The sequence below is a fragment of the Cynocephalus volans genome, chromosome 5 (assembly GCF_027409185.1).
Source record: "Cynocephalus volans isolate mCynVol1 chromosome 5, mCynVol1.pri, whole genome shotgun sequence".
NCBI lineage: Eukaryota > Metazoa > Chordata > Mammalia > Dermoptera > Cynocephalidae > Cynocephalus > Cynocephalus volans.
Window position 1 is genome coordinate 44,738,202 of NC_084464.1, and position 20,186 is coordinate 44,758,387.

Consider the following 20,186-nt stretch of genomic DNA (forward strand, 5'->3'; position numbering starts at 1 on the left):
ACTGCCCATCTCCCGCGGCCTCCGGCACTCTTTTTCCCTCCCCCAATTCTGTCGCACCCTTGCGCCTGCGCCGTGGATATCGTGGGGACGCGGCAGCCATGCTGAACCCGTACCGAGAGGCGAGTGGGGGGGACGGGGTCGACGACAGCAGGATATGGAGAAGCAGCAGCATTAGACTGCTCTGGATCTCGGGAGATAGGCCTGGGCCATGCGGCCCCTTTGGCCCCTTGCGCGACCCCCAGGAATGTTTGGAAAACTGGCCCTCGTGCAGGGGGGGTGAAGGGGGCGGTAGGCACGTGACCCCGGCCAGCCAATCTGGGTGCTGCTGACGTGGCTGCGCGGCCCCGATGTTCTCCCCACCCCCCCAGCCTGGTCAGGAAGGGAGGGGCTGGGACTATGCCCCCTCCCCCAACACAGCTTCAGTTTCCGGGGGGGTTGACACCCCGGATTACGTCCTCCCCCCCGCACCAAGCCAAGGGCAAAACTGGAGCCCCCACTGGAAGGTTTCAGGATCCAGGTGAGAAGAGGTCCTTGCGGGGCGGGAATGTTGTCAGTCGTTCAAGTGCTTAACCAATGGTGGGGAGTCCGGGAGGGGGATTCTTGGGGTTCAGAAAAGAATCCTGAGGGTGGGAGGATTTGTCTTTCAAACACTTTACAGCCAATGGGAGCGTGGAGGGGGGTGAGCGGGAGAACGCCAGTTTGGTAGGGGGTGGGGAATGGCCAACCTCACGCCTCCATACCAACTGAAGGGCAAAGGGGCGAGGGGGCTTTGTGTTGCCCCCATTCCATTCCTCCCCTGGGGGCACAGGAGCCCGGAGCCAGGTGAGAGGGGATCATTTTGGCGGCCGAGGGGTGACCTGGTGGGCTGAGGAGTGGAAGTGGTGGCTGTAGTTCCTACTTTTGGATGGGAACGCTTTTAGAGTTGGCATCCCAGGCTGTGAACTGAGATTGTGTCCAGGCGCCAGCTCTCTTTTTCCCCAGAGACTCTGGAAGGAGCATTTCTGTGCTCCCTTTGTGTCAGCGGTAGGAAGCTCGCAGTCGTCACATGGCATGCTGGCGGTTACGCTTCGAGTTGCTTATCGAATTTGAGTGCATTCACGTGGACACGGCCTTTGGGGCCTTCTGCAAAAACCATAGTTGCCCCTGTGCCCCTGTAAGGTCTTACCTGAACATGTGTCTATTTCAGGCTGGGGAAGGGCTTGGGATCCACTTGGGAACAGAAATTAGGCCCAAGGTGGGTGCTGGGAGGTGGGTAGGAAGCGTGGCCCGGGACAAAAGGGAGGCTCAGGACATGGAATGATTTCACAGCTCCCAAGGTTTTAGGTTTCTCCAGGGTGGCCTCTTCTCTTGCCTCCTTCATCCCCTCCCCCAGTCCTGAACAGTTCTCTCCTTGTGTACTGCGGGGGAGGGAACGGAAAGGAGGGAAGAGTTATTTTTCCAAATTACTGAGTAGCAGTAGCCTCCCCCTGTGACTCATATGGGGGAAGGGAGTATTGAGAGGGATCGGACAGCAGTGATTTTCCGGAAAACAGGGAAATAAATGAGAGTAATGTCTGGCTGCCCTTTCCCTTTCTAAGGTCCAGCATTTTCACAGCCTCCTAAATTTCTCTTCCCTGGCCGGCCCTCTGATGTGCCTCTGTCCTGACCTGCAAAGCCCCGGCTAGAGAAAAGCAGATTTGGGAGGCTGAGCCACTAGAGGGAGGGGAGAAGGCCTCTGCAAACTTGCTGTGTCATTGCCCTCCCTCCTGCAGTCACCGGGCGGGGCAGGGTGTACTGTTGGGGGCCGGGGCCTGATCCCTATCTTGGGGAAGGGGACGCTGCCCGATGTGCACTTCCCCCTACCGGGTTTGCCCTATTCAGGTTGTCAAGAAGACGGGAGATTGGTGGCCATTTTAGACGCAGTAACCTTGGTTCGAGGTTCCGGCTCAAGGGCCACTGCGAAGGAGGGAGGGTGGCGTGGCTGGAGCTTACGCACCTAGGCCCTTATGAACTCTTCCCGCAGGAGAGGGGGAAGCTTCTCTTTTTGTTCACCTACATCAGTTTTCTTTCCCAGATATGTACGCAAGCCTGTTTTCTCCTTTGGTAGCAAGAGAAGGGGGGAGGAGGAAGGACGCCCCGTCAAAGCCCAGGTATATGGTGGGGGGAATCCTTTAACTGTCCTATAAGGGGGCGGGGGGAGCCCTAGAGTTGCTTTGGAGATCCTGACCTTGGCGTCTGGTTCTTTATTCATACATAGTCTGTAACCCTATTCAGATAACCAAATTATGAGGAAGATTTAGAGAGTTGGGGGAGGGGGCGAAACTGAGCTCCCAAAATGGCTCCTGCCCCTCCTCGGAGGCGGACGGCCCGGGGGGAGGGGAGGAAGGGAGAGAAGGAGGGGGAGGGCTAGTCTGAGCCGCAGCCGCCGCCTCCTCCGCTCGCCCTCCTCCCTGGCGCTGACCGATGGACGAGCCGCTCGGTGGGGAGGACTCCGGACCCTGGTGGGGGATGGGGGGGGTTCTTCCGCCCCCGCGGCGGAGGGACCCTGAGGGGGGGAGGTCTGAGCTCGCCTAGAGGGGGAGGGTAGTCGTCCTGATTAGCCCCTCGCCGGACTTGTTTTTTCCACTCTGAGCCGGACGTCAGGATGAAGTGTGGGGTGGTGGTGGTGGGTTACACCGGGTAGGTGGGTGCGTTTGGAGACACTCCCGCCGCTAAGGCTAAGGCTGTCGAGGTTTTGTCGAGCAAGCAGGTATTTGTGTTGGTAACTGAAGGTATGAGGAGGGATGGGCGTGCAAGTTGCTAGAGCGTATTCTAGGTTTGGTGGCCTTGTTAAGCTTTTGGGAGTTCACAGATGAGTGTTTTGCCATTGTCTTTAGATTGTTTTTCGTGGGGGGGGGCGGATTTTAAGATTCTGGCAAGCCTGTATTTTAGATCGTGGAGCACGGGAACGTTAGATACTTTTGTCGCTACATTTGGGAGCCCTTAACTGTTCACCAAACGGGAGCAGGCCGCGGCTTCTAAGATGGCGTCTTCTTCCTCGTTTCAGATTCTTCACTGCAGCAGCCTCACTGCCCAGAACCACCACCCGCCAGGCGTCCTGCGGCCACACCCCTGGCGGGCCGAGGCCGGCTACGCCCACGCGACCCCTCCCATTCCCCTGCGGTCTGGCCAATGGAGGAGCTACGAATGGCAAGACTTCCTCGAGCTTGGCAGTCTCCAGTTGCGCCGTACTTGGAAGACTTTGGGAGACTTTGTTGGAAGAAGATGCGGGAAAAGGATGCTGGAGGTCTTGGGAGATGGCTCCTGCACCCCTTCCAACCTTCCTTTTTCCCTGGAGTCGCCGAAACAGCGCATCGAATTGGCTCGAAGATGTGGTTTGCCGCTTCCCTACGGGTCTATGCGGCACTCTTCTGCCTGGTGACTGACAGCTTGGAAATGAAGCTTATGATGTCATTTCTTCGGCCGACCAATAGAAAAAGCTCCCGCGGAGAGACGTTCCTCCCCCTTCGACTCTGCTGCTTCACGCGCGTGAGCGAGCGAGCGCGCGCAGAAGGGGTGGGGGAAATCTCGAGCAGGGTGGCGCGCATGATCAGTGAAGCTCCTCCCCCCCGCCTATATATAAAGGGCTGGCGCGGGGCTCTACGGCGCCATTTCGCGCTGGAGTGGAGCAGCCTCTAGGACGAGCTGGAGGATACTGCCTACGTCTAACAGCCTTTGCGTCGTCCGGGGCCGCCATTACAATCCACGTCCATCCGCTTGGAAATGGCCTTCGTCTCGGCCTATGAATGGTCCCGGTGGACAGTGCAGACCCCATAGAAGCCCCCGAAGCTCCCCTTTTTCGGGCCCCGCCCAATCCTCGGAGTCTGTCCACCCCCTGTACTCCGCCCTCAAGAGGATTTCAAAGATGGAGGCGGCGGCTCCCTAAACCACTTTTCGTATTCATCCACCTCCATCCGGGATTGAAACGGGACCTCGTTCTCTCCGGACGGTCCCGACAAGAAGCGGGAACCCCTGCAGATCAACAACGGGCTGTATTGACGACGGTGTTTGCGGTCTGGGACCGTCTTTGGGTTTGAAGAGTTCGTTCCCCCTGACTCGCTCGCCCGTCTCAGCCGAGCCGCCGCCATTTTCTTGCTGTCCGTCGTCTGCGGAGCGCGCCAAGCTGCCGGGAGCTCTCCGAGAGGCAGCGGAGGAGATTGCTTTCGTGCCGGCCGAGCGAGGGCTTTGTCGCCTGGAGGGCCAGAGGCAACGGGCCTCCCCCCACTTCCCGGGTTATGCTGGACCGGGCGGTGAGGGGAACCGAGGCCACCCGGACTTTCCGCGTCTGAAGGCAGCGCCGGTTCCCCGCGGTCAAGATGCTGCAAAACGTGACTCCCCACAACAAGTATGGCTCCGCGAGGCGCGCGTGGGAAGGGGGCGTTGGGGGGCAGCAGCACGGGGGCCTCCGTGTTCGGGGGGGGGGGCATACCGAACGACTGGGCGCGTTGCTGTTTCGCGGCACAGCTGTTGACTCGGGCTTGCGGGAGGGGGTGGAGGGACAGTTTGGGGACGGTGGCGGCGGCCCAGATACTGCGTATGGGGGGAGTACAGGTTGTCAACTTACATACGCACTGTTTTTGCCGCTTTGGTTCATCTTAACCCAGCCAAGCAGAGCTAGTTTGGCGGCGGAATGTAGTGGGGGTGGACAGTTGAAGTGGGCAGTAGGGCTTCGGTGGTGGGTCTGGTGTCGAGCGACAACTTGTCAGTCTCTCGGGGGGAGGTTCATGGTCACCCCTCGTGTTAGCTAAGGTTGCCATGGTGATAGTTTCAGGGACTGGTAACGGGGATTCACAGCGTAGGATAGAGGAGATTATTCCCAGCTTGTGGGTTCCTAATGTCTAGGGTATGTCATTAAATTCTAGCTTGTCTTTAAGTGATTGGGTCGGTGGTTTGTTACCTGTGGTGTTTGTTGGTGGGGTGCGTTTTTTGATAGCAGTGGAGTTTCATTCAAGTCGGGAGGGTGGAGCTAAGGCTCCTGTAGTTCAGCTCTGGATGTAAACAATGAGGTTTCGGTTGTAGTGTCTTAATTCTTAGGTGGTGGGAAACACCTGATCCGGAGGAGCCCCAGAGGGAGTGTAAACTTGAACCACTGTCGGTCTTTGGTCTCCAGAGTTTTTACAGTGGTAACTGTTGGTGGAATCGTATTTTTTTAGCGGGGTGGGTGGAGGGGAGCTTTCACTGTCAGGATGGGTCTTGCTGACCTTGACTTTGAGCAACTCTGTTTTTTCAGTTCCTTGGAAGGAGACTTTGGATTTGGTGTAAACAATTGGGGGGGACTTGGCCCCTGGGTTATTTCAGGCTGTGAAGTCTGATAAATGCTTTCTTGATTGAATTTCTTTTTGAGCTGGGTGGTTCTTCCGTTAGGTTTCTAGGCCATTTTTGCTGTGGTGTTAAACTACTCAGAGCTTGTGGAGGATGCTGATATTTCCTATTCAGGTGGAGTCTTAGGTGTCTCAATTACTTTATGAAATTTTTCTCCCTAATTTGCTGTCTTTCTTCCTCTTTTTCTCCGGCTTCCCTTGGGCTCAACCACCATGGCAACCACCAAACCCCTAGTGAGGAGGAGGAAACTTGGGCCTTGAGTTTTTCAGCTCCACTCGTTTTGCTTAAGCCCCATTCTTCCCTTAGGTAATTCTCAGAAGATATACCCTATCAGAAACTGTTCTGGAGTTTTTTGTGTTTTTAGTTAAAAAACAGTTCATCGGATTTTTCAGAGGCGGGGTCTAGATGAGTCAACTAAAAAGAAAAAGGGCAGAGCCAACAGTAAAAGCTCACAGTGTTGGGATATTGGTTCTGGTTGAGACACACTTGAGTAATGTTAACTATCTCATTAGCTCTAAAGCCTGGATCTATCCAGCACGTAGGACCAATTGCATTTTTTCCTGATTTCCATAAGATTATCACATCTGCTTTTGTTTTCCATCTTTGCAGGCTCCCTGGGGAAGGGAATGCAGGGTTACTGGGGCTGGGACCAGAGGCGGCAGCACCAGGGAAAAGGATTCGAAAGCCCTCTCTGTTGTACGAGGGATTTGAGAGCCCCACGATGGCTTCAGTGCCCGCTTTGCAACTGACCCCTGCCAACCCACCGCCCCCGGAGGTGTCCAATCCCAAAAAGCCGGGACGGGTTACCAACCAGCTGCAATACCTACACAAGGTGGTGATGAAGGCTCTGTGGAAACATCAGTTTGCATGGCCATTCCGGCAGCCTGTGGATGCTGTCAAACTGGGCTTGCCGGTGAGTAGAGAAGTTGGAGTGGGGAGGTATGGGAATGAGCAAGAATGTGTGTGAGCGGGGGTGGGCTGCCTAGTATAGATGCTGCGGCCCCTAGGGAGTTCCTGTTTTTCCCCTGTAGGGAAGATAGCCACCAGATTTCTAGATTTTTGGTCCTTTGTGATTGATCCAACTGCTTGCTATCGCTATCTTGGCATCTCTCATTGTGCCCTCCATGTGTCCTTCCTTAACTTTTGTGCCCTGGCTCCATTTTACAGATTCCCACCCCGGGTTGGGAGAGGACCACGGTGGCCAAAATTCTTAGCTTCTTCCTTTCCCTCATGCAGCCCATGGATAGCCAGGCCCAGAGGTAATGTCACAGGATGGGAAGTTTTCAGAGTGGGTGGGAGATGGGTAGAGAAAGGCAGTAGGGACCTCCCTGTGGGTGTTAAGGATCCTATTCTATTTTTTTTCTGTCCACTAGTTTCACTGGGGCCGCAGTTTAGGGAACTATATTTCTTTGATGCATAAAGGGATGTGTGTGTGTTGGGGTGAGTAGCTTCCCTAGGAGAGTACATACTTTCGTTGGTTCTGACCTAGCGTTTCTTTATTTAGGATTATCACAAAATTATAAAACAGCCTATGGACATGGGTACTATTAAGAGGAGACTTGAGAACAATTACTATTGGGCTGCCTCAGAGTGTATGCAGGATTTTAACACCATGTTCACCAACTGTTACATTTATAACAAGGTAAGTTTTTCTTTGTTCGTATAGTAGATTGAAAGAGGCATTATCAATTATTATTGCTAGATATCTTGTCTACAAATAGTTTAAGTCCTTTGCTTTTGAAAGTATTATTAGGTAGTCAGGGTCTCAAAAACCTGAGCTCCAAATGGTATTGCTGAACACAGCGAAGTGACTTCAGAGCTCCAGAGTTAAAGGTTATTTAAATAGAACACTTCATACTTGGGGATGGTGGCCCTGTTTCTTTTTTCTTTTTTTTTTTTGGGGGGGTCTTTTTGTGACTGGTAAGGGGGTCGCAACCCTTGGCTTGGTGTCGTCCGCGCTGCGCTCCCAAGTGCTGCACTCTCCCGAGTGCGCCACGGGGCCCGCCCCGTGGCCCTGTTTCTTAAAAAGCTCTAGAGACCTGAGTAGAGCAGGATCTATTTTTCTTGTCAGTTTTCATTCCCTTATTTCTGTGCTGTAAGAGACCATGTGCTTTTTTTCTTGTATTTTGTGAGATGGAGTTGAGAGAGAGAGAGTGGAAATTAGTGGCCTGGTGTAGGTAATTTTTAGCACTTGATAACAAAGGCATCTAAGGGGTGGTGATGATGACCTGGGGCTTAGGAATTTCTCTGGGAAAGATGGTATGTTTGCTGCAGGCATTTGAACCTTTTGTGTGTGTGTGTGTGTTCCTCTAGCCCACTGATGATATTGTCCTGATGGCACAAACACTGGAAAAGATCTTTCTACAGAAGGTGGCATCAATGCCACAAGAGGAACAAGAGCTTGTGGTGACCATCCCTAAAAACAGCCACAAGAAGGGGGCCAAGTTGGCAGGTAGGAAGATTGGCAGTTTTGCAAATGGAGACCTAAAGACAGGAAAAAGAATCAAACTAAATGTTTTTTCTTCTTTTTTCTAGCACTCCAGGGCAGTATTACCAGTGCCCATCAGGTGCCTGCTGTTTCTTCTGTGTCACAAACAGCTTTGTATACTCCACCACCTGAGATACCTACCACTGTCCTGAACATTCCCCATCCATCAGTCATCTCTTCTCCCCTTCTCAAGACCCTGCATTCTGCTGGACCCCCACTCCTTGCTGTTTCTGCAGCTCCCCCAGCCCAGCCCCTTGCCAAGGTATAGATCTGTGGGTTTCTTTGGGGGCAAAGAGGGAGAGAAAGGTCTTTAATGAGACAGACCTGGGGTAATAAACTCTTATCTTGTTTTTCTCTGCAGAAAAAAGGGGTAAAGCGGAAAGCAGATACTACCACACCTACACCTACGGCCATCCTTGCTCCTGGTTCCCCAGCTAGCCCTCCAGGGGGTCTTGAGCCTAAGGCAGCACGGCTTCCCCCTATGCGTAGAGAGAGTGGCCGCCCCATCAAGCCCCCACGCAAAGACTTGCCTGACTCTCAGCAACAACACCAGAGCTCTAAGAAAGGAAAGCTATCAGAACAGTTAAAACATTGTAATGGCATTTTGAAGGAGTTACTTTCGAAAAAGCATGCTGCCTATGCCTGGCCTTTCTATAAACCAGTGGATGCTTCTGCTCTTGGCCTGCATGACTACCATGACATCATTAAGCACCCCATGGACCTCAGCACTGTCAAGGTACCCACTGCATGGGGCAGATGGGATGCTCAGGCAGCGATTGGAGCCTAGGGGTCAATAAAACAAAGTTGTGTCTCCTTGTGGGCACACAGAAGTCTTTGATTCTTGGTGTTTTATTTTTACAAAGTAGTAATGGGGCAGAAGGTTAAATACTTGAGAATCCATATTTTATTGGAGTTTGAAACAAAAGGTGGGATTTCTTTGTTTTCAGAGCAACACTACTCATCTGTAATTATATACTATTTACTTGGAATGTTGGGTTAGGAAGTTAAAGGATGGAAGGATAGTCCGAGGCCACCTCTCCTCCTCTATTACTTAGAAGTGATTTCTTTTTGTAGACATAGATATTTCTTCAACCCACCTAAATTCCTTTGACTTCAAATTTGAACCCCAGGGTACAGATCTTTAAGGTCATACCCACTGTGCTCTCAAAAGAGGGCTCTTCTTGTGGTGTTTGGGGTTGGCAGGGAAAGGTGAGTCTCCCTGCCTGTGCAGCTTCTGATGCTGCCTCCTTCTGCAGCGGAAGATGGAGAATCGTGATTACCGTGATGCACAGGAGTTTGCTGCTGATGTGCGGCTTATGTTCTCCAACTGCTATAAGTACAATCCCCCAGACCACGATGTTGTGGCCATGGCCCGAAAGCTACAGGTGAGTGTAAAGGTTGGAGTTTGAAGAATAAATGGGTATGGGGAGAGATTTTGTTATCTGTGCTATACAGTCACAACATGAAGATCTCCTAATTCTGTAGTTGTAAATTGGAGCTATACCAGTGGTTGGCTGGGTATAATCAGGGTACTATATACCAGCAGTTTTGAGTCTGCCTCTTTTTCTAGGATGTATTTGAGTTCCGCTATGCCAAGATGCCAGATGAGCCACTGGAACCAGGGCCTTTACCAGTCTCTACTGCCTTGCCTCCTGGCCTGGCCAAATCGTCTTCAGAGTCCTCCAGTGAAGAAAGTAGCAGTGAGAGCTCCTCTGAGGAAGAGGAGGAGGATGAGGAGGATGAGGAAGAAGAAGAGAGTGAAAGCTCAGACTCAGAGGAGGAAAGGGCTCATCGCTTGGCAGAACTACAGGAACAGGTATTTTGTTTTTACTGGTAAAGAGGTTTGTGCCCTGTTTCCTAGTTTTTTCCTTAGTCTTTGCAGTTTATTTTTCTCTCCTCGTGTCTGACTCTTGTTTTCCTCTAGCTTAGGGCAGTACATGAACAACTGGCTGCCCTGTCCCAGGGTCCAATATCCAAGCCCAAGAGGAAGAGAGAGAAAAAGGAGAAGAAGAAGAAACGGAAGGCAGAGAAGCATCGAGGCCGAGCTGGGGTTGATGAAGATGACAAGGGGCCTCGGGCACCCCGCCCAACTCAGCCCAAGAAGTCCAAGAAAGCAAGTGGCAGTGGAGGTGGAAGTGCTGCTACACTAGGTCCTCCTGGCTTTGGACCTTCTGGAGGAAGTGGCACCAAGTGAGTTCTAACAGGGTAGGAAGCAGATACTAGTTTGGATATTTCTCTCTCCAGGGATTGCTATCTCCCACTCCTTGCAAAGTTTTCTCTAAACCAGGGGTCAGCAAACTATCTCTCAGTGGCCAGGTAACATAAGATAGGCTTTGAGGGACATAGGGTCTCCCATAGCTGCCCACCTTTGACAGTATCATGTGAAAGCAGTCAGAGGCAATATGTAAACAAACAAACATGGCCATGCTTTAGTAAAACTTTACTTACAAAAAGAAGTGTCAGGCCAGATTTGTTCCCTGGGTCATAGTTTGCTTATTCCTCTAAATGAATGCATCTAGGCCTTTATCTGTTTTCCATGGTGGGGTAGGTTAATAGGGCTTTGGGGAGCATAAAGATGGATCCATGCCAGTATATCTATATTAAGTTTTAAATGCCAAATCGTTGGCATTTAAGAGCTCAATAAAATGCTCTGTTCCTATAATGTCCCAATAGCCTATCTCTGATTTAGCCATTTGCCTTAGTATAAAAAAAGAAGCTGCAGTCCAGGCAGGAAATACAGATTACTGGGTTTGAACAGTGAGAACATGTTGGGAAAGGTTAACAAAGCTTCTTCCACTTGACAGTTTTCTTTTTCCCATAGGCTCGCCAAAAAGGCCACGAAGACAGCCCCACCTGCCCTACCTGCAGGTTATGATTCAGAGGAGGAGGAAGAGAGCCGACCCATGAGTTATGATGAGAAGCGGCAGTTGAGTCTGGACATTAACAAATTACCTGGGGAGAAGCTAGGTCGAGTTGTGCATATAATCCAAGCCAGGGAGCCCTCTTTACGTGACTCAAACCCAGAAGAGATTGAGATTGATTTTGAAACGCTCAAACCATCCACACTTAGAGAGCTTGAACGCTACGTCCTATCTTGCCTACGAAAGAAACCTCGGAAGCCCTACAGTAAGTAAGGAGTGAGGTTCAGTTAATCCAGCAGTCCTGTGGTTCTGAAGACAGTTCCAGGAAGGAGCGTGGGTGGGTGGTATGTGTTTGTCAGTTCTCAGGGTGATAGGGTGTATTGGTTGGCAACTCTAGGGGCCAGTAACACTAGGATGCATTTGGCAACCTTAGTGAATCCTGATGTATTTTTCTAGCCATTAAGAAACCTGTGGGAAAGACAAAGGAGGAACTGGCTTTGGAGAAGAAGCGAGAATTAGAAAAGCGGTTACAAGATGTCAGTGGGCAGCTCAATTCCACCAAAAAGCCCCCCAAGAAAGGTGGGTATGCTTATATACCATGCAGATTTATTGCATCCTGCTCTCTCGATTTTTTTCTTAACAAATGAAGATACAGACTTGTATTTTTAATCTTCAATTTTGTTCTGCAGCGAATGAGAAAACAGAATCATCCTCTGCACAGCAAGTAGCAGTGTCACGCCTCAGTGCTTCCAGTTCCAGCTCAGATTCCAGCTCCTCCTCTTCATCTTCCTCCTCTTCAGACACCAGTGATTCAGACTCAGGCTAAGAGGCCAGGCCAGATGGGGCAGGAAGGCTCCGCAGGACCGGACCGATAGACGACCCTGCCCCCCCCCCTTCACACACACACACACACACCCGCCCCTTGCTGTGATACTTCATCTCACTCTCCCCCCTCTGTAGGAGAGCTGGCTCTGCAGGGGGTAGAGATGCAGGGACATTTACTGAAGTAGAGACTTGGAAAAAATAAGATTTGAGTTCCCAGCCCCATTGGGAGTGACCTCTAGGGCACAGAACCCCCCTATTCAAAATGACTGAGGTGGGGCAGGGACACAAGGTGGGGGTGGGCAAGGGCCCTGATAATGGGGTTACCTGAGGCCATAGCTGTCCTGTTCACTTCTAAGGGCCTTGTTTTGAAGTTGGTGGTTCTAATTTATTTTAAGCTAGGTAAGGCTGGGGGGTGGGGCCTTGGTCCTCTCAGCCTCCATGGGGAGGGAAGAAAGGGGAACTTTTTTTACGTTGACTTTTTTTTTCTACTGTTTTCCTTTTTTCCTTCCGCTCCATTTGGAGCCTTGGGGGTTTCAGTCATCTCCCCATTTGGTCCCCTGGACTGTCTTTCTTTGTCTGTTGATTCTAACTTGTAAATAAAGAAAATATTATTCAAGTTTCGAGTTATCTTAATATTTGTTTCTGTAGAGCTTCTAAAGGAATATTAGAATTGTTTGTGTTTTGAGGAAAATATTCTTGAGGTGAGAAAAAGGAGTAGCCGTTGTGTTGGATTATGTTTTTAATTTTTAAAGCAAACCAGTAGGCTATTGGTGTGTTGATAAAGTAAATGTGTCAGATCTTTGTAAAATGAGTCTTCGTCAAAATAATCTTTAAGCCTAAATTTGCTCTGGGTTAGATGAAAAACAAGCTCTGGTTTGTTTGTGCCTACAACTCAAGACTTGAGATTTTCTTTTAGATGCTGGATGTAGGAATTGTCTCCAGAACATACTAAAATGTGGAAGGGGTGGGAGGTAGCCAACAGTGGGTACTTGAGTATTCCAACAGTTCTTCAAATTCAAATCGCAAAACTGCCATTTCCACATACCCTGTCGATTAAGGGGGAGAGGGGCTGCATAGTTCAGGGAGCTGGGTTGTGTGGGTTCCAGAATTTGGAGTTTTAATAATGCAGTTAGTGAGGCACTTGGCCCAGTATAAAGGGCCAAAGTGGGAAACCTGAATTTTGAAATAAAGTCTTGGAAGTGGGAATTAGGAATATGTGGTAAAGCAAATGGTTTATCCTCTAAATAATGTTTCCAGAAACAAGGGTAATCTCTAGTGGAAGTGGTGAGGGTTTTGGAGGTGGCAATAAATGGAACTATAGCAGCAATTCTCAACCCTCCTATCCTCAGGAGTTTTGTTTAAATTGGGTCCTGGAACAAAATTTCAAAAGTTGGAGGAGGTACTAATGCATAATCAGATTTGAGAACCACTTGTTAACTGTTTTTGCAAAGCCTTTAGTTTTAAAGAAGAGAACTTTCACTGGGCTTTTTGGCTAACTTAATTGTGGAGTTCACCAATGAGTGAGGTCTGGTCCCCTTTTGGAAAAGTCAAAAAAGATGTTGGAAATTCCAAAGTGCTAAATATTAAATAGAGCTTTGTTTGGGAGGCAGTGGTAATTGGATAGTAATTATGTTACTTAAGTATTTTTCTTATAAGGTCTAAAAATGGGAACAAACGTTGAGGTTGAAGTTTTAATTTAAATGCATGTCTACGTATGACTACATTTCAGAGCAAGGTTTGAGTTGGATTAGTTTGGGGAGGAGGCTAGTTGTATAATCTTGTCAGTCTCTGGCTGATCCCCCTTCTGCTTTTGTACTTTCAAGACTTTTTGTTTGGAAAAATAAAAATTGTAACCATCAAAAGGTAGGTTCCTGATACCACATCTTGGAGTTCCCTATAAATTGAACCCAGGTGACCCTAAATACTGTAGAGATGGAGAAGGCCTGGCTCATATCCTTGATTGCAGGACAGTCTGAGTGGGAAAGGGGAGTAAATTCCTTAATTGAATTTACCCATCCTGTCCCCCTTAGGCATTGTAATAGTTTCAGAGTCTTGGTTGACGAAGTACTTCCAAAGTAACAAGCAGTCTCCAGCACAACCAAAAGGACCGGCTATGGAGTCCTGTGGGCATTATTTCCTCCTATGCTCTCCCCAACTCAGAATCATGGGTTGCACTGCTACTACCGCTTGTTTCCCCTCTCCCCTCACCATTTGCTCCTCTTTAATCCTTAAAATGCTATTAGGTTCATAGACTTGGACACTGCCAAGCCAGGGGTTACAGGGTAGAGATATGAAGAAGACAAGGTCTTGTCCTCATGTAGTTTGCTGAGTGTCAATAAAGAGTGCCATGATTAACCACCATGGAAGAGTGATAATACTGATTGACTCCAAGATACAGGCATGACTTGGTCTTCACAGACCATTCATCCTTACTGCACCTCAACATGTGGACCCTAATCCCACCCATGCCAACCTTCCTGCTCTTGGATTCCTCAGGACTACTTCGATTGGAGGGCCCTACTTCCATGAGTGACCAGCATTAGGGATTCCCAGGACAAGGACCAGGGCTGGCTGGAGTTTTTCTCTGGGCCTTGCGTAAACCCAAGGGAGGTCTTCCCGAGCAATGAGAGAATGGCTGTGACAGGGTGTGAAATAATGTAACTGCTGTAATGTCACCAAGATTTCCCACCTTATGCTGCTTTCCACTTGCCTGGATTATCCTGGTTCAAGCTCTGCAAAATCCCACTAGCTGGTCTCCATGCGGGATGAGACAGTTCGTTAACCTCTGAGTTTATATGCTGGGAGCGGGGGAAAGGGGCAACATTAGACAACTGATCAGAGTTTTTAATAAAAATTATTAGTAGTTCTAGCAGGGCAATGTGCAGAGAGATACATCAAGAATTTAGAAGAGAGGGTTCTGATCTAATCAGATCTGTTCAGACACCTCGGAATGGTGAAGTAGTGTTTATATCAAGGAAGAAGAAACCAACTGAGAAGGTAACCGCCTGAATGCAGGGGGTGCTGAAGCACCAAGGATGAAAGGGGGAGTGCTTTCAAATAAGGTCAGAAAAGCTTCTAGATCAAGGGGGGCATTTCGATATGGATAAGGCTTTGAATTTTTATGCTAGAGACTAATAGCTTACTATGTGCCAAACAGTGTGCCAAAAACTTAGCATGTAAACTCATTTGGTCCTCACTATAATCCTATGAGGAAAATCTTACCCCATTTAACAGGTGAAGAAATGAGGCACAGAGAGAAATTAAGCAACTTGCCCAAAGTCAAACATAGCTGGTGCCGGCTGGAGGTGGGATTTGAAACTAGGCAATCCTGCCCCCGGATCCTCATTTATAACTACTGCACTAGACTTCCAATGCTGTGGGCTGGTAGGGAGCTAGGAGACAGACATGCTTTAAAGAAACTGCACTAGGAGAATCGTGTTGGGGGCCGGTGGGGAGTTGAGAATGGATAATTTAGAAAGCAGTTGCAGCAGTTAGACCCGGCAAGTGAGAACAGTGGTTTGGAACGCAGAAGCAGTAATGTAGATGAAGAGACATAGATTTGAAAGCTATGTAGATATAAAATAACTGGGACTTATTCTCTGACACTGACACACATAAACAGACAAGTACATAACCCTCAGAGTCCCTAGCACAGAGAAAAGAGTGCCGCCTGGCGGCCTGGCGGCTTTGAGTGGGATTCCAGCAAGGCTTGCAGGAGCGGCGGTTCTCGGGCGCTCGTGGACGCCGCAGAGGGTCTTTGGCGCCACCTGTTGGGCACGTTATCTATGACTTCCTGAATCTATTATTTTTGCACCCGCACCACCCCTCTCCATCTTTAGGTTCTTCGCCCCTTTCCTCCTTACTTTCCTATACTTCAGCTCTGGAAATGTGAAATGTGGGCTTTCACTTATATGACCCAGAGGGTCATAGAAGAAGGAGATTAGGCCTTTTTAGTCCTTACCTCCCTTGACCTGTGAAGCATCCCGTGGCTTCCCCTGACACCACGTGTTCCTGGCTCTCACACTTATCAGACAGACCCTTGGTCTGCTTCTCTAAAGCCTCTGCCTCAGCCTTCCGTACGATGTTGTCTCTCATGATACCTTCCTTGGTCCTCTTCTTATTTGCACAGTATATCTAAGCAAATTTGCCCATTCCTCTGGAGGCAATAAAATCTGTTTCTGTTTAGACTTTGTGCCAAAGTTCCAAGTCTGTTTTTCAACTGCCTAATGGCAATGTCCCATAGACTCCTGGCATTCAACATATCCAGAAAAGATCCTGTCTTTTTCTCCAAATATGTCCCTTTCAGTGAGTTCTCTGTCTATGTAACAAGCACTCATATACAGATCACTATGTGCCAGACACTTATGAGAACTTTACAGTTTAGTCGTTATAATAATCTCAAGAAGTAGGTACTCATCATCATTTTATAGATGATGAAACTGAGGCTTAGAGATATTTAGTGACAGTTCTACAGAAAACAAGTAGCAGAGCAAGATCATTAACGTACCAGGGTACTTCAAAAAGTTCATGGAAAGGTTTGCATCATCTTTTACTTTTGTTTTTCCACTAAACTTTTTGAAGTTATCTCATGTAATTACTCTTCCAGTCATTTGAACCAGAACCTGGTGATCTGCCTAGTTTTTTCCCCCTCACTCTCCCTCTCTCTCCCTGTTCAGTCGTTGAGGCCTGTTGAGTCTTTTTGTTACTTCTACCAGTTCCCCCAGCAGGCTGGACTCTCACAACTCTCTTCTTACAGGTCCACGTCTTTCATGAACCAGTTGCCCATGTTGTACCAGGGGCCCATCACCCACTTCTTCCCTCATGCTGTGCCCCGTCTCCATCGTGCCAATAAAAACCTCCCTTTCTGAGGTACCAGGCCTGTCACTTTCTTTGAGACCTCACTTCAATCTAATGTGGTCAAGATAAGAGTAGCTCCTTGGTCAAGTAAGAGGAATTCATCGTCTTTGCCAAACTTTCAAAACAACCCAAACCTCAAGTATGTTCGTGTCCTTGCATAGCAAGTTAACATTGATACATAATAAAATGCTTTTTACATCCATTTGCCAAATGAGGATATTGCTAATCTTTTCAGATAAGCTAATGTTTGATTTGAGGTTGAAGGAGAAAAGGGTTTTATTCTCCAGCAATAAAGGGTTTTTGCCAGGTATTTGTTTGGGTAAAAAAGGGATTATTCACATCCCCCTGACACCCGCAACCAGCCCAGCGATGACCACCGAATCACTTCAGGAAGAGCCCCGGGCCCCTGAGCTGGGGTGATGAGAGCTGAGAGCTTCAGCCACACCCCCCTGACATCTACACCTAGCCCAGCAATGACCAAGCCACCACTGGAAGCCCCCTGGTCTCCCCTGCAGGAATGAGAGGGTGCCACAGGCCTCAACTCTGCACCTCCTCCTTCCTCCTTCTCCCACCCTATTTCCTTCCCCTTTCCCTTTACCCCTCCCCCAAACCACTTCACAACAACATCATAGAATGTAAAAAATAATAATATTAATACATAAACTTTTTTAAAAATGTGCTTGGTATTAGAAGTACTAATAGAATGGCATTAAAAGTATCTTATAAAGTGGCACTGAATATTCCAGAGTCTAAATGTCATTTATAATTAAGATGTTTGATATATAAAAGATGCTTGCTTCAATCTGGCAATAAAGCCATCAGAAAGTTAATTCAGTACTTTTGTCATATAATACAGCACTAGAAAAGTAAAACAAAACAAAACAAAAATAAAAAAGGGGTTACTAAAGTGCTCTTCCATTAGCTGCAACTGTCAGATCTCAGAGAGTTCGTTGCTATTATAATTGCTGAGACTATGAGAAGGTAACACTGGTTAATTGATGAATACGTTCTCCTCTTCTGCCCCTGCAATATGTGTATTGGAACCGGCTTCCCTATGAAGGCAGGTTGCAGAGACACTGAGAGTTTGTCCAAGAATTGTTATTGCCTTGTCCTCCTGCCTAGTTTTTGTTTCTCATCCAAAGTTGCTCCAAAAAAGGAGACAATTTACAGTTTTACCTGTACCTTTTCATCTCTTTCTCTCAAAAAAAAATTTTTTTTACTCAATATATATTTTATATATATATATAATTTTTAAAATTTTAACTTGTCAATATATATTGTAGTTGATTTTCAGGACCCTTTACCTATTTCTCTTCCCCCCTCCCCCGCCACTGCATCATATCTGTTCACTTGTCTTAACAAGATCAAGGAATTGTTGTGATTGTTACATCTTCTACCCCCCCGCACCCTTTATTTGTTTGTTTGTTTGTTTGTTTGTTTGTTTGTTTGTTTATCTATTTATTTTTAGCTCCCACAAATAAGTGAGAACATGTGGTATTTCTCTTTCTGTGCCTGACTTGTTTCACTTAATGTAATTTTCTCTAGGTCCATCCACGTTGTTGCAGCAGTAGTATTTCATTCTTTTTTATAGCAGAGTAGAATTCCATTGTGTAGATATACCACTGTTTCCTTATCCACTCATCTGATGATGGGCATTTGGGCTGGTTCCAACTCTTGACTATTGTAAATAGTGCTGCAATACACACGGGAGTACAGGTATTCCTTCAGCATGATGATTTCCATTCCTCTGGGTATATTCCCAGCAGTGGAATAGCTGGGTCATGGAATATATAAAGCAAATGTACCTCACAGGGCCTGGTTTTCCAAAGCTTTGTGGTTTCAAATATTGACCTTGCAGAGGACTGGAAATTTTCCACAGGATACAAAGTCTCTGGTGTAAGATAAAAATTTGTGGCACAGCAAGGTTGCTGGCTCAAGGACAGACAGGTTACTGCTTGATATGTGTAGATACTGGAAAATTGCTGGAGGGAGAAGGGATGTTTGCTAAGATCAAGCTGTTGTTGATAGGACCACTTAATTGTCTACTGGAATGTCATCCGGCTTGTTTCACTGAAAGTTACCAGCCTATATTGTTAAACTATAATCCCACCTGTGTTCTCTTCCTGTAACTTCCTGGTCTGGAAAATTAATGCAGGAAGAGAACCCCAATTTGGGGTTAATTTCCTGAGGAAGGGTTGCCTCTTGCTGGAGCATTCCCAGGGAAGTTAACCACTTCAGGGCTTCTCACTGCTCAGAAGAGATGGGCTTTGAGTAATCCTTTGCCTCTCCATCACCCAGGGGAAGTGGGGTGACAAATCCGTGGGGGACAAAGCAATACAAAGCAATAGGGTCATATGGTAGATCTATCTGTAATTGTTCAAGGAACCTCCATACCATTTTCCATAAAGGCCACACCATTTTGCAGTCTCACCAACAGTGTATGAGAGTTCCTTTTTCTCCACAACCTCGCCAGCATTTATCATTCTCAGTCTTTTGGATATTAGCCATCCTGGCTGGAGCAAGATGTTATCTCAAAGTGGTTTTGATTTGTATTTCCCAGATGCTGAGTAATGTTGAGCATTTTTTCATGTGTCTGTTGGCCATTCATATATCTTCCTTTGAGAAATGCCTATTCAACTCCTTTGCCCATTTTTCAATTGGGTTATTTGGTTTTTTGCTGTAAAGTTGTTTGAGTTCCTTGTATATTCTGGATATTATTCCTTTGTCAGATGTATATTTTGCAAATATTTTCTCCACTCTGTTGGTTGTCTTTTCACTCAAAAAAATTTTAAAGCAGTTTTCAAGGTTTTCTAAGTTTGCTTGTATGCTTTTAACTCCCAGGGAAATGAAAACTGAAAACAAAGTGATAGTTACAAGGGCCAGAAAGTCCTGCATCTCTACCTGAGTGACCCTTAGTTCTCTTTGATGGGAAGTAGAGTGATGGTTGTTCTTCCAGATCCATAGTTACCATGACATATTGTTCTACATTCTTGACTTGAGAAAGCACAGGAACTGCCCAGTCTCCCTGCGCCCTTTGGTTCCTGTGTCAGGTTTCTGGTTTCACCCTCTACCTTCCATAGGAGCTCTCCTTTCTTGACTCCCAGTTCCCTAATGTCTTCAGTGACCTGGTGCTGGGGCTGGCCATGACCCTCTGCTTAGACTTCCCCTTAAAATTCTGCATCCTGTTCTGGACCTGTTTCCAACTACAATGACCTAACCCACTGATATGCTGTTTTGAATTGACCTCCTGCCTTTCAGGTTGATCCTCAGTGTTCTCATGTTCTTCCATCACTGCCCTTGGTCCTGCAAATGCACCCTGCAGGGCCACACACAACGATTTAACCAGTGATTTGGCCAGAGAGTGTCCAAGACAAATAATCGAGGACATGAAAAAAGATCAGCAAGCGAGAGAGCAGCTTGGGGTTGAGAAGCTGCTCCGGAGAGCAGTTCTGGGAGTGGGAGGGTGGCTGGTGTTACTGCAGGAGGTTTCCACGGTCCCAAACTTCAGAGTCAGGTAGAAAACAAAACAGAAATGAATTTGTTCCCTCAGAGTGTGGAGAAGCTGAGAGAGAAGGAGAAAACCAGGGAAATGCAATGGACACTTACTGAGATCTTGCTGTCTGCCAGGCATTTTGATAGGAGATAGCATTTCGATGGGCACTTTTCAAAATTATCTTTCTTAGTCCATACACCATTCCTATCACATATGTACTATTATTCCTGTTTTAGAGATGAGGAAACTCTAACTTAATGTACATAGGATCATAGATCCAGTGAGACGGGACAAGACTGATTTCAAAGTTTATATTCTTCTA

At 47.7% G+C, this 20,186-nt stretch overlaps 1 protein-coding gene across 7 annotated transcripts; it reads left to right on the top strand.

Moving 5' to 3' along the window:
* The first annotated feature begins 365 nt into the window (after positions 1-365).
* Positions 366-12,130, top strand: BRD2 (bromodomain containing 2). Of its 7 annotated transcripts, none has more exons than XM_063096342.1 (14): positions 366-517; positions 2,054-2,129; positions 3,026-4,363; positions 5,950-6,253; positions 6,845-6,982; positions 7,654-7,792; positions 7,876-8,090; positions 8,190-8,564; positions 9,085-9,213; positions 9,399-9,644; positions 9,753-10,018; positions 10,650-10,954; positions 11,146-11,268; positions 11,379-12,130. In XM_063096342.1, exons 3-14 carry the CDS (start codon positions 4,335-4,337, stop codon positions 11,513-11,515), a joined length of 2,406 nt encoding a protein of 801 aa, XP_062952412.1. In that variant the 5' UTR covers positions 366-517; positions 2,054-2,129; positions 3,026-4,334; the 3' UTR covers positions 11,516-12,130. The 7 variants fall into 7 exon arrangements, with proteins under 7 accessions (XP_062952412.1, XP_062952414.1, XP_062952413.1 ...); XM_063096343.1 differs by lacking the exon at positions 366-517 and adding an exon at positions 763-822; XM_063096344.1 differs by lacking the exon at positions 2,054-2,129.
* Positions 12,131-20,186: the final 8,056 nt, after the last annotated feature.

Coding starts and splice junctions, on each gene's coding strand:
- BRD2 (XM_063096342.1), top strand. CDS start 4,335: ATGCTGCAAAACGTGACTCCCCACAACAA. Junction 6,254..6,844: donor CTGTCAAACTGGGCTTGCCG/GTGAGTAGAGAA, acceptor TTCTTTATTTAG/GATTATCACAAAATTATAAA. Junction 10,019..10,649: donor TCTGGAGGAAGTGGCACCAA/GTGAGTTCTAAC, acceptor TTTTTCCCATAG/GCTCGCCAAAAAGGCCACGA.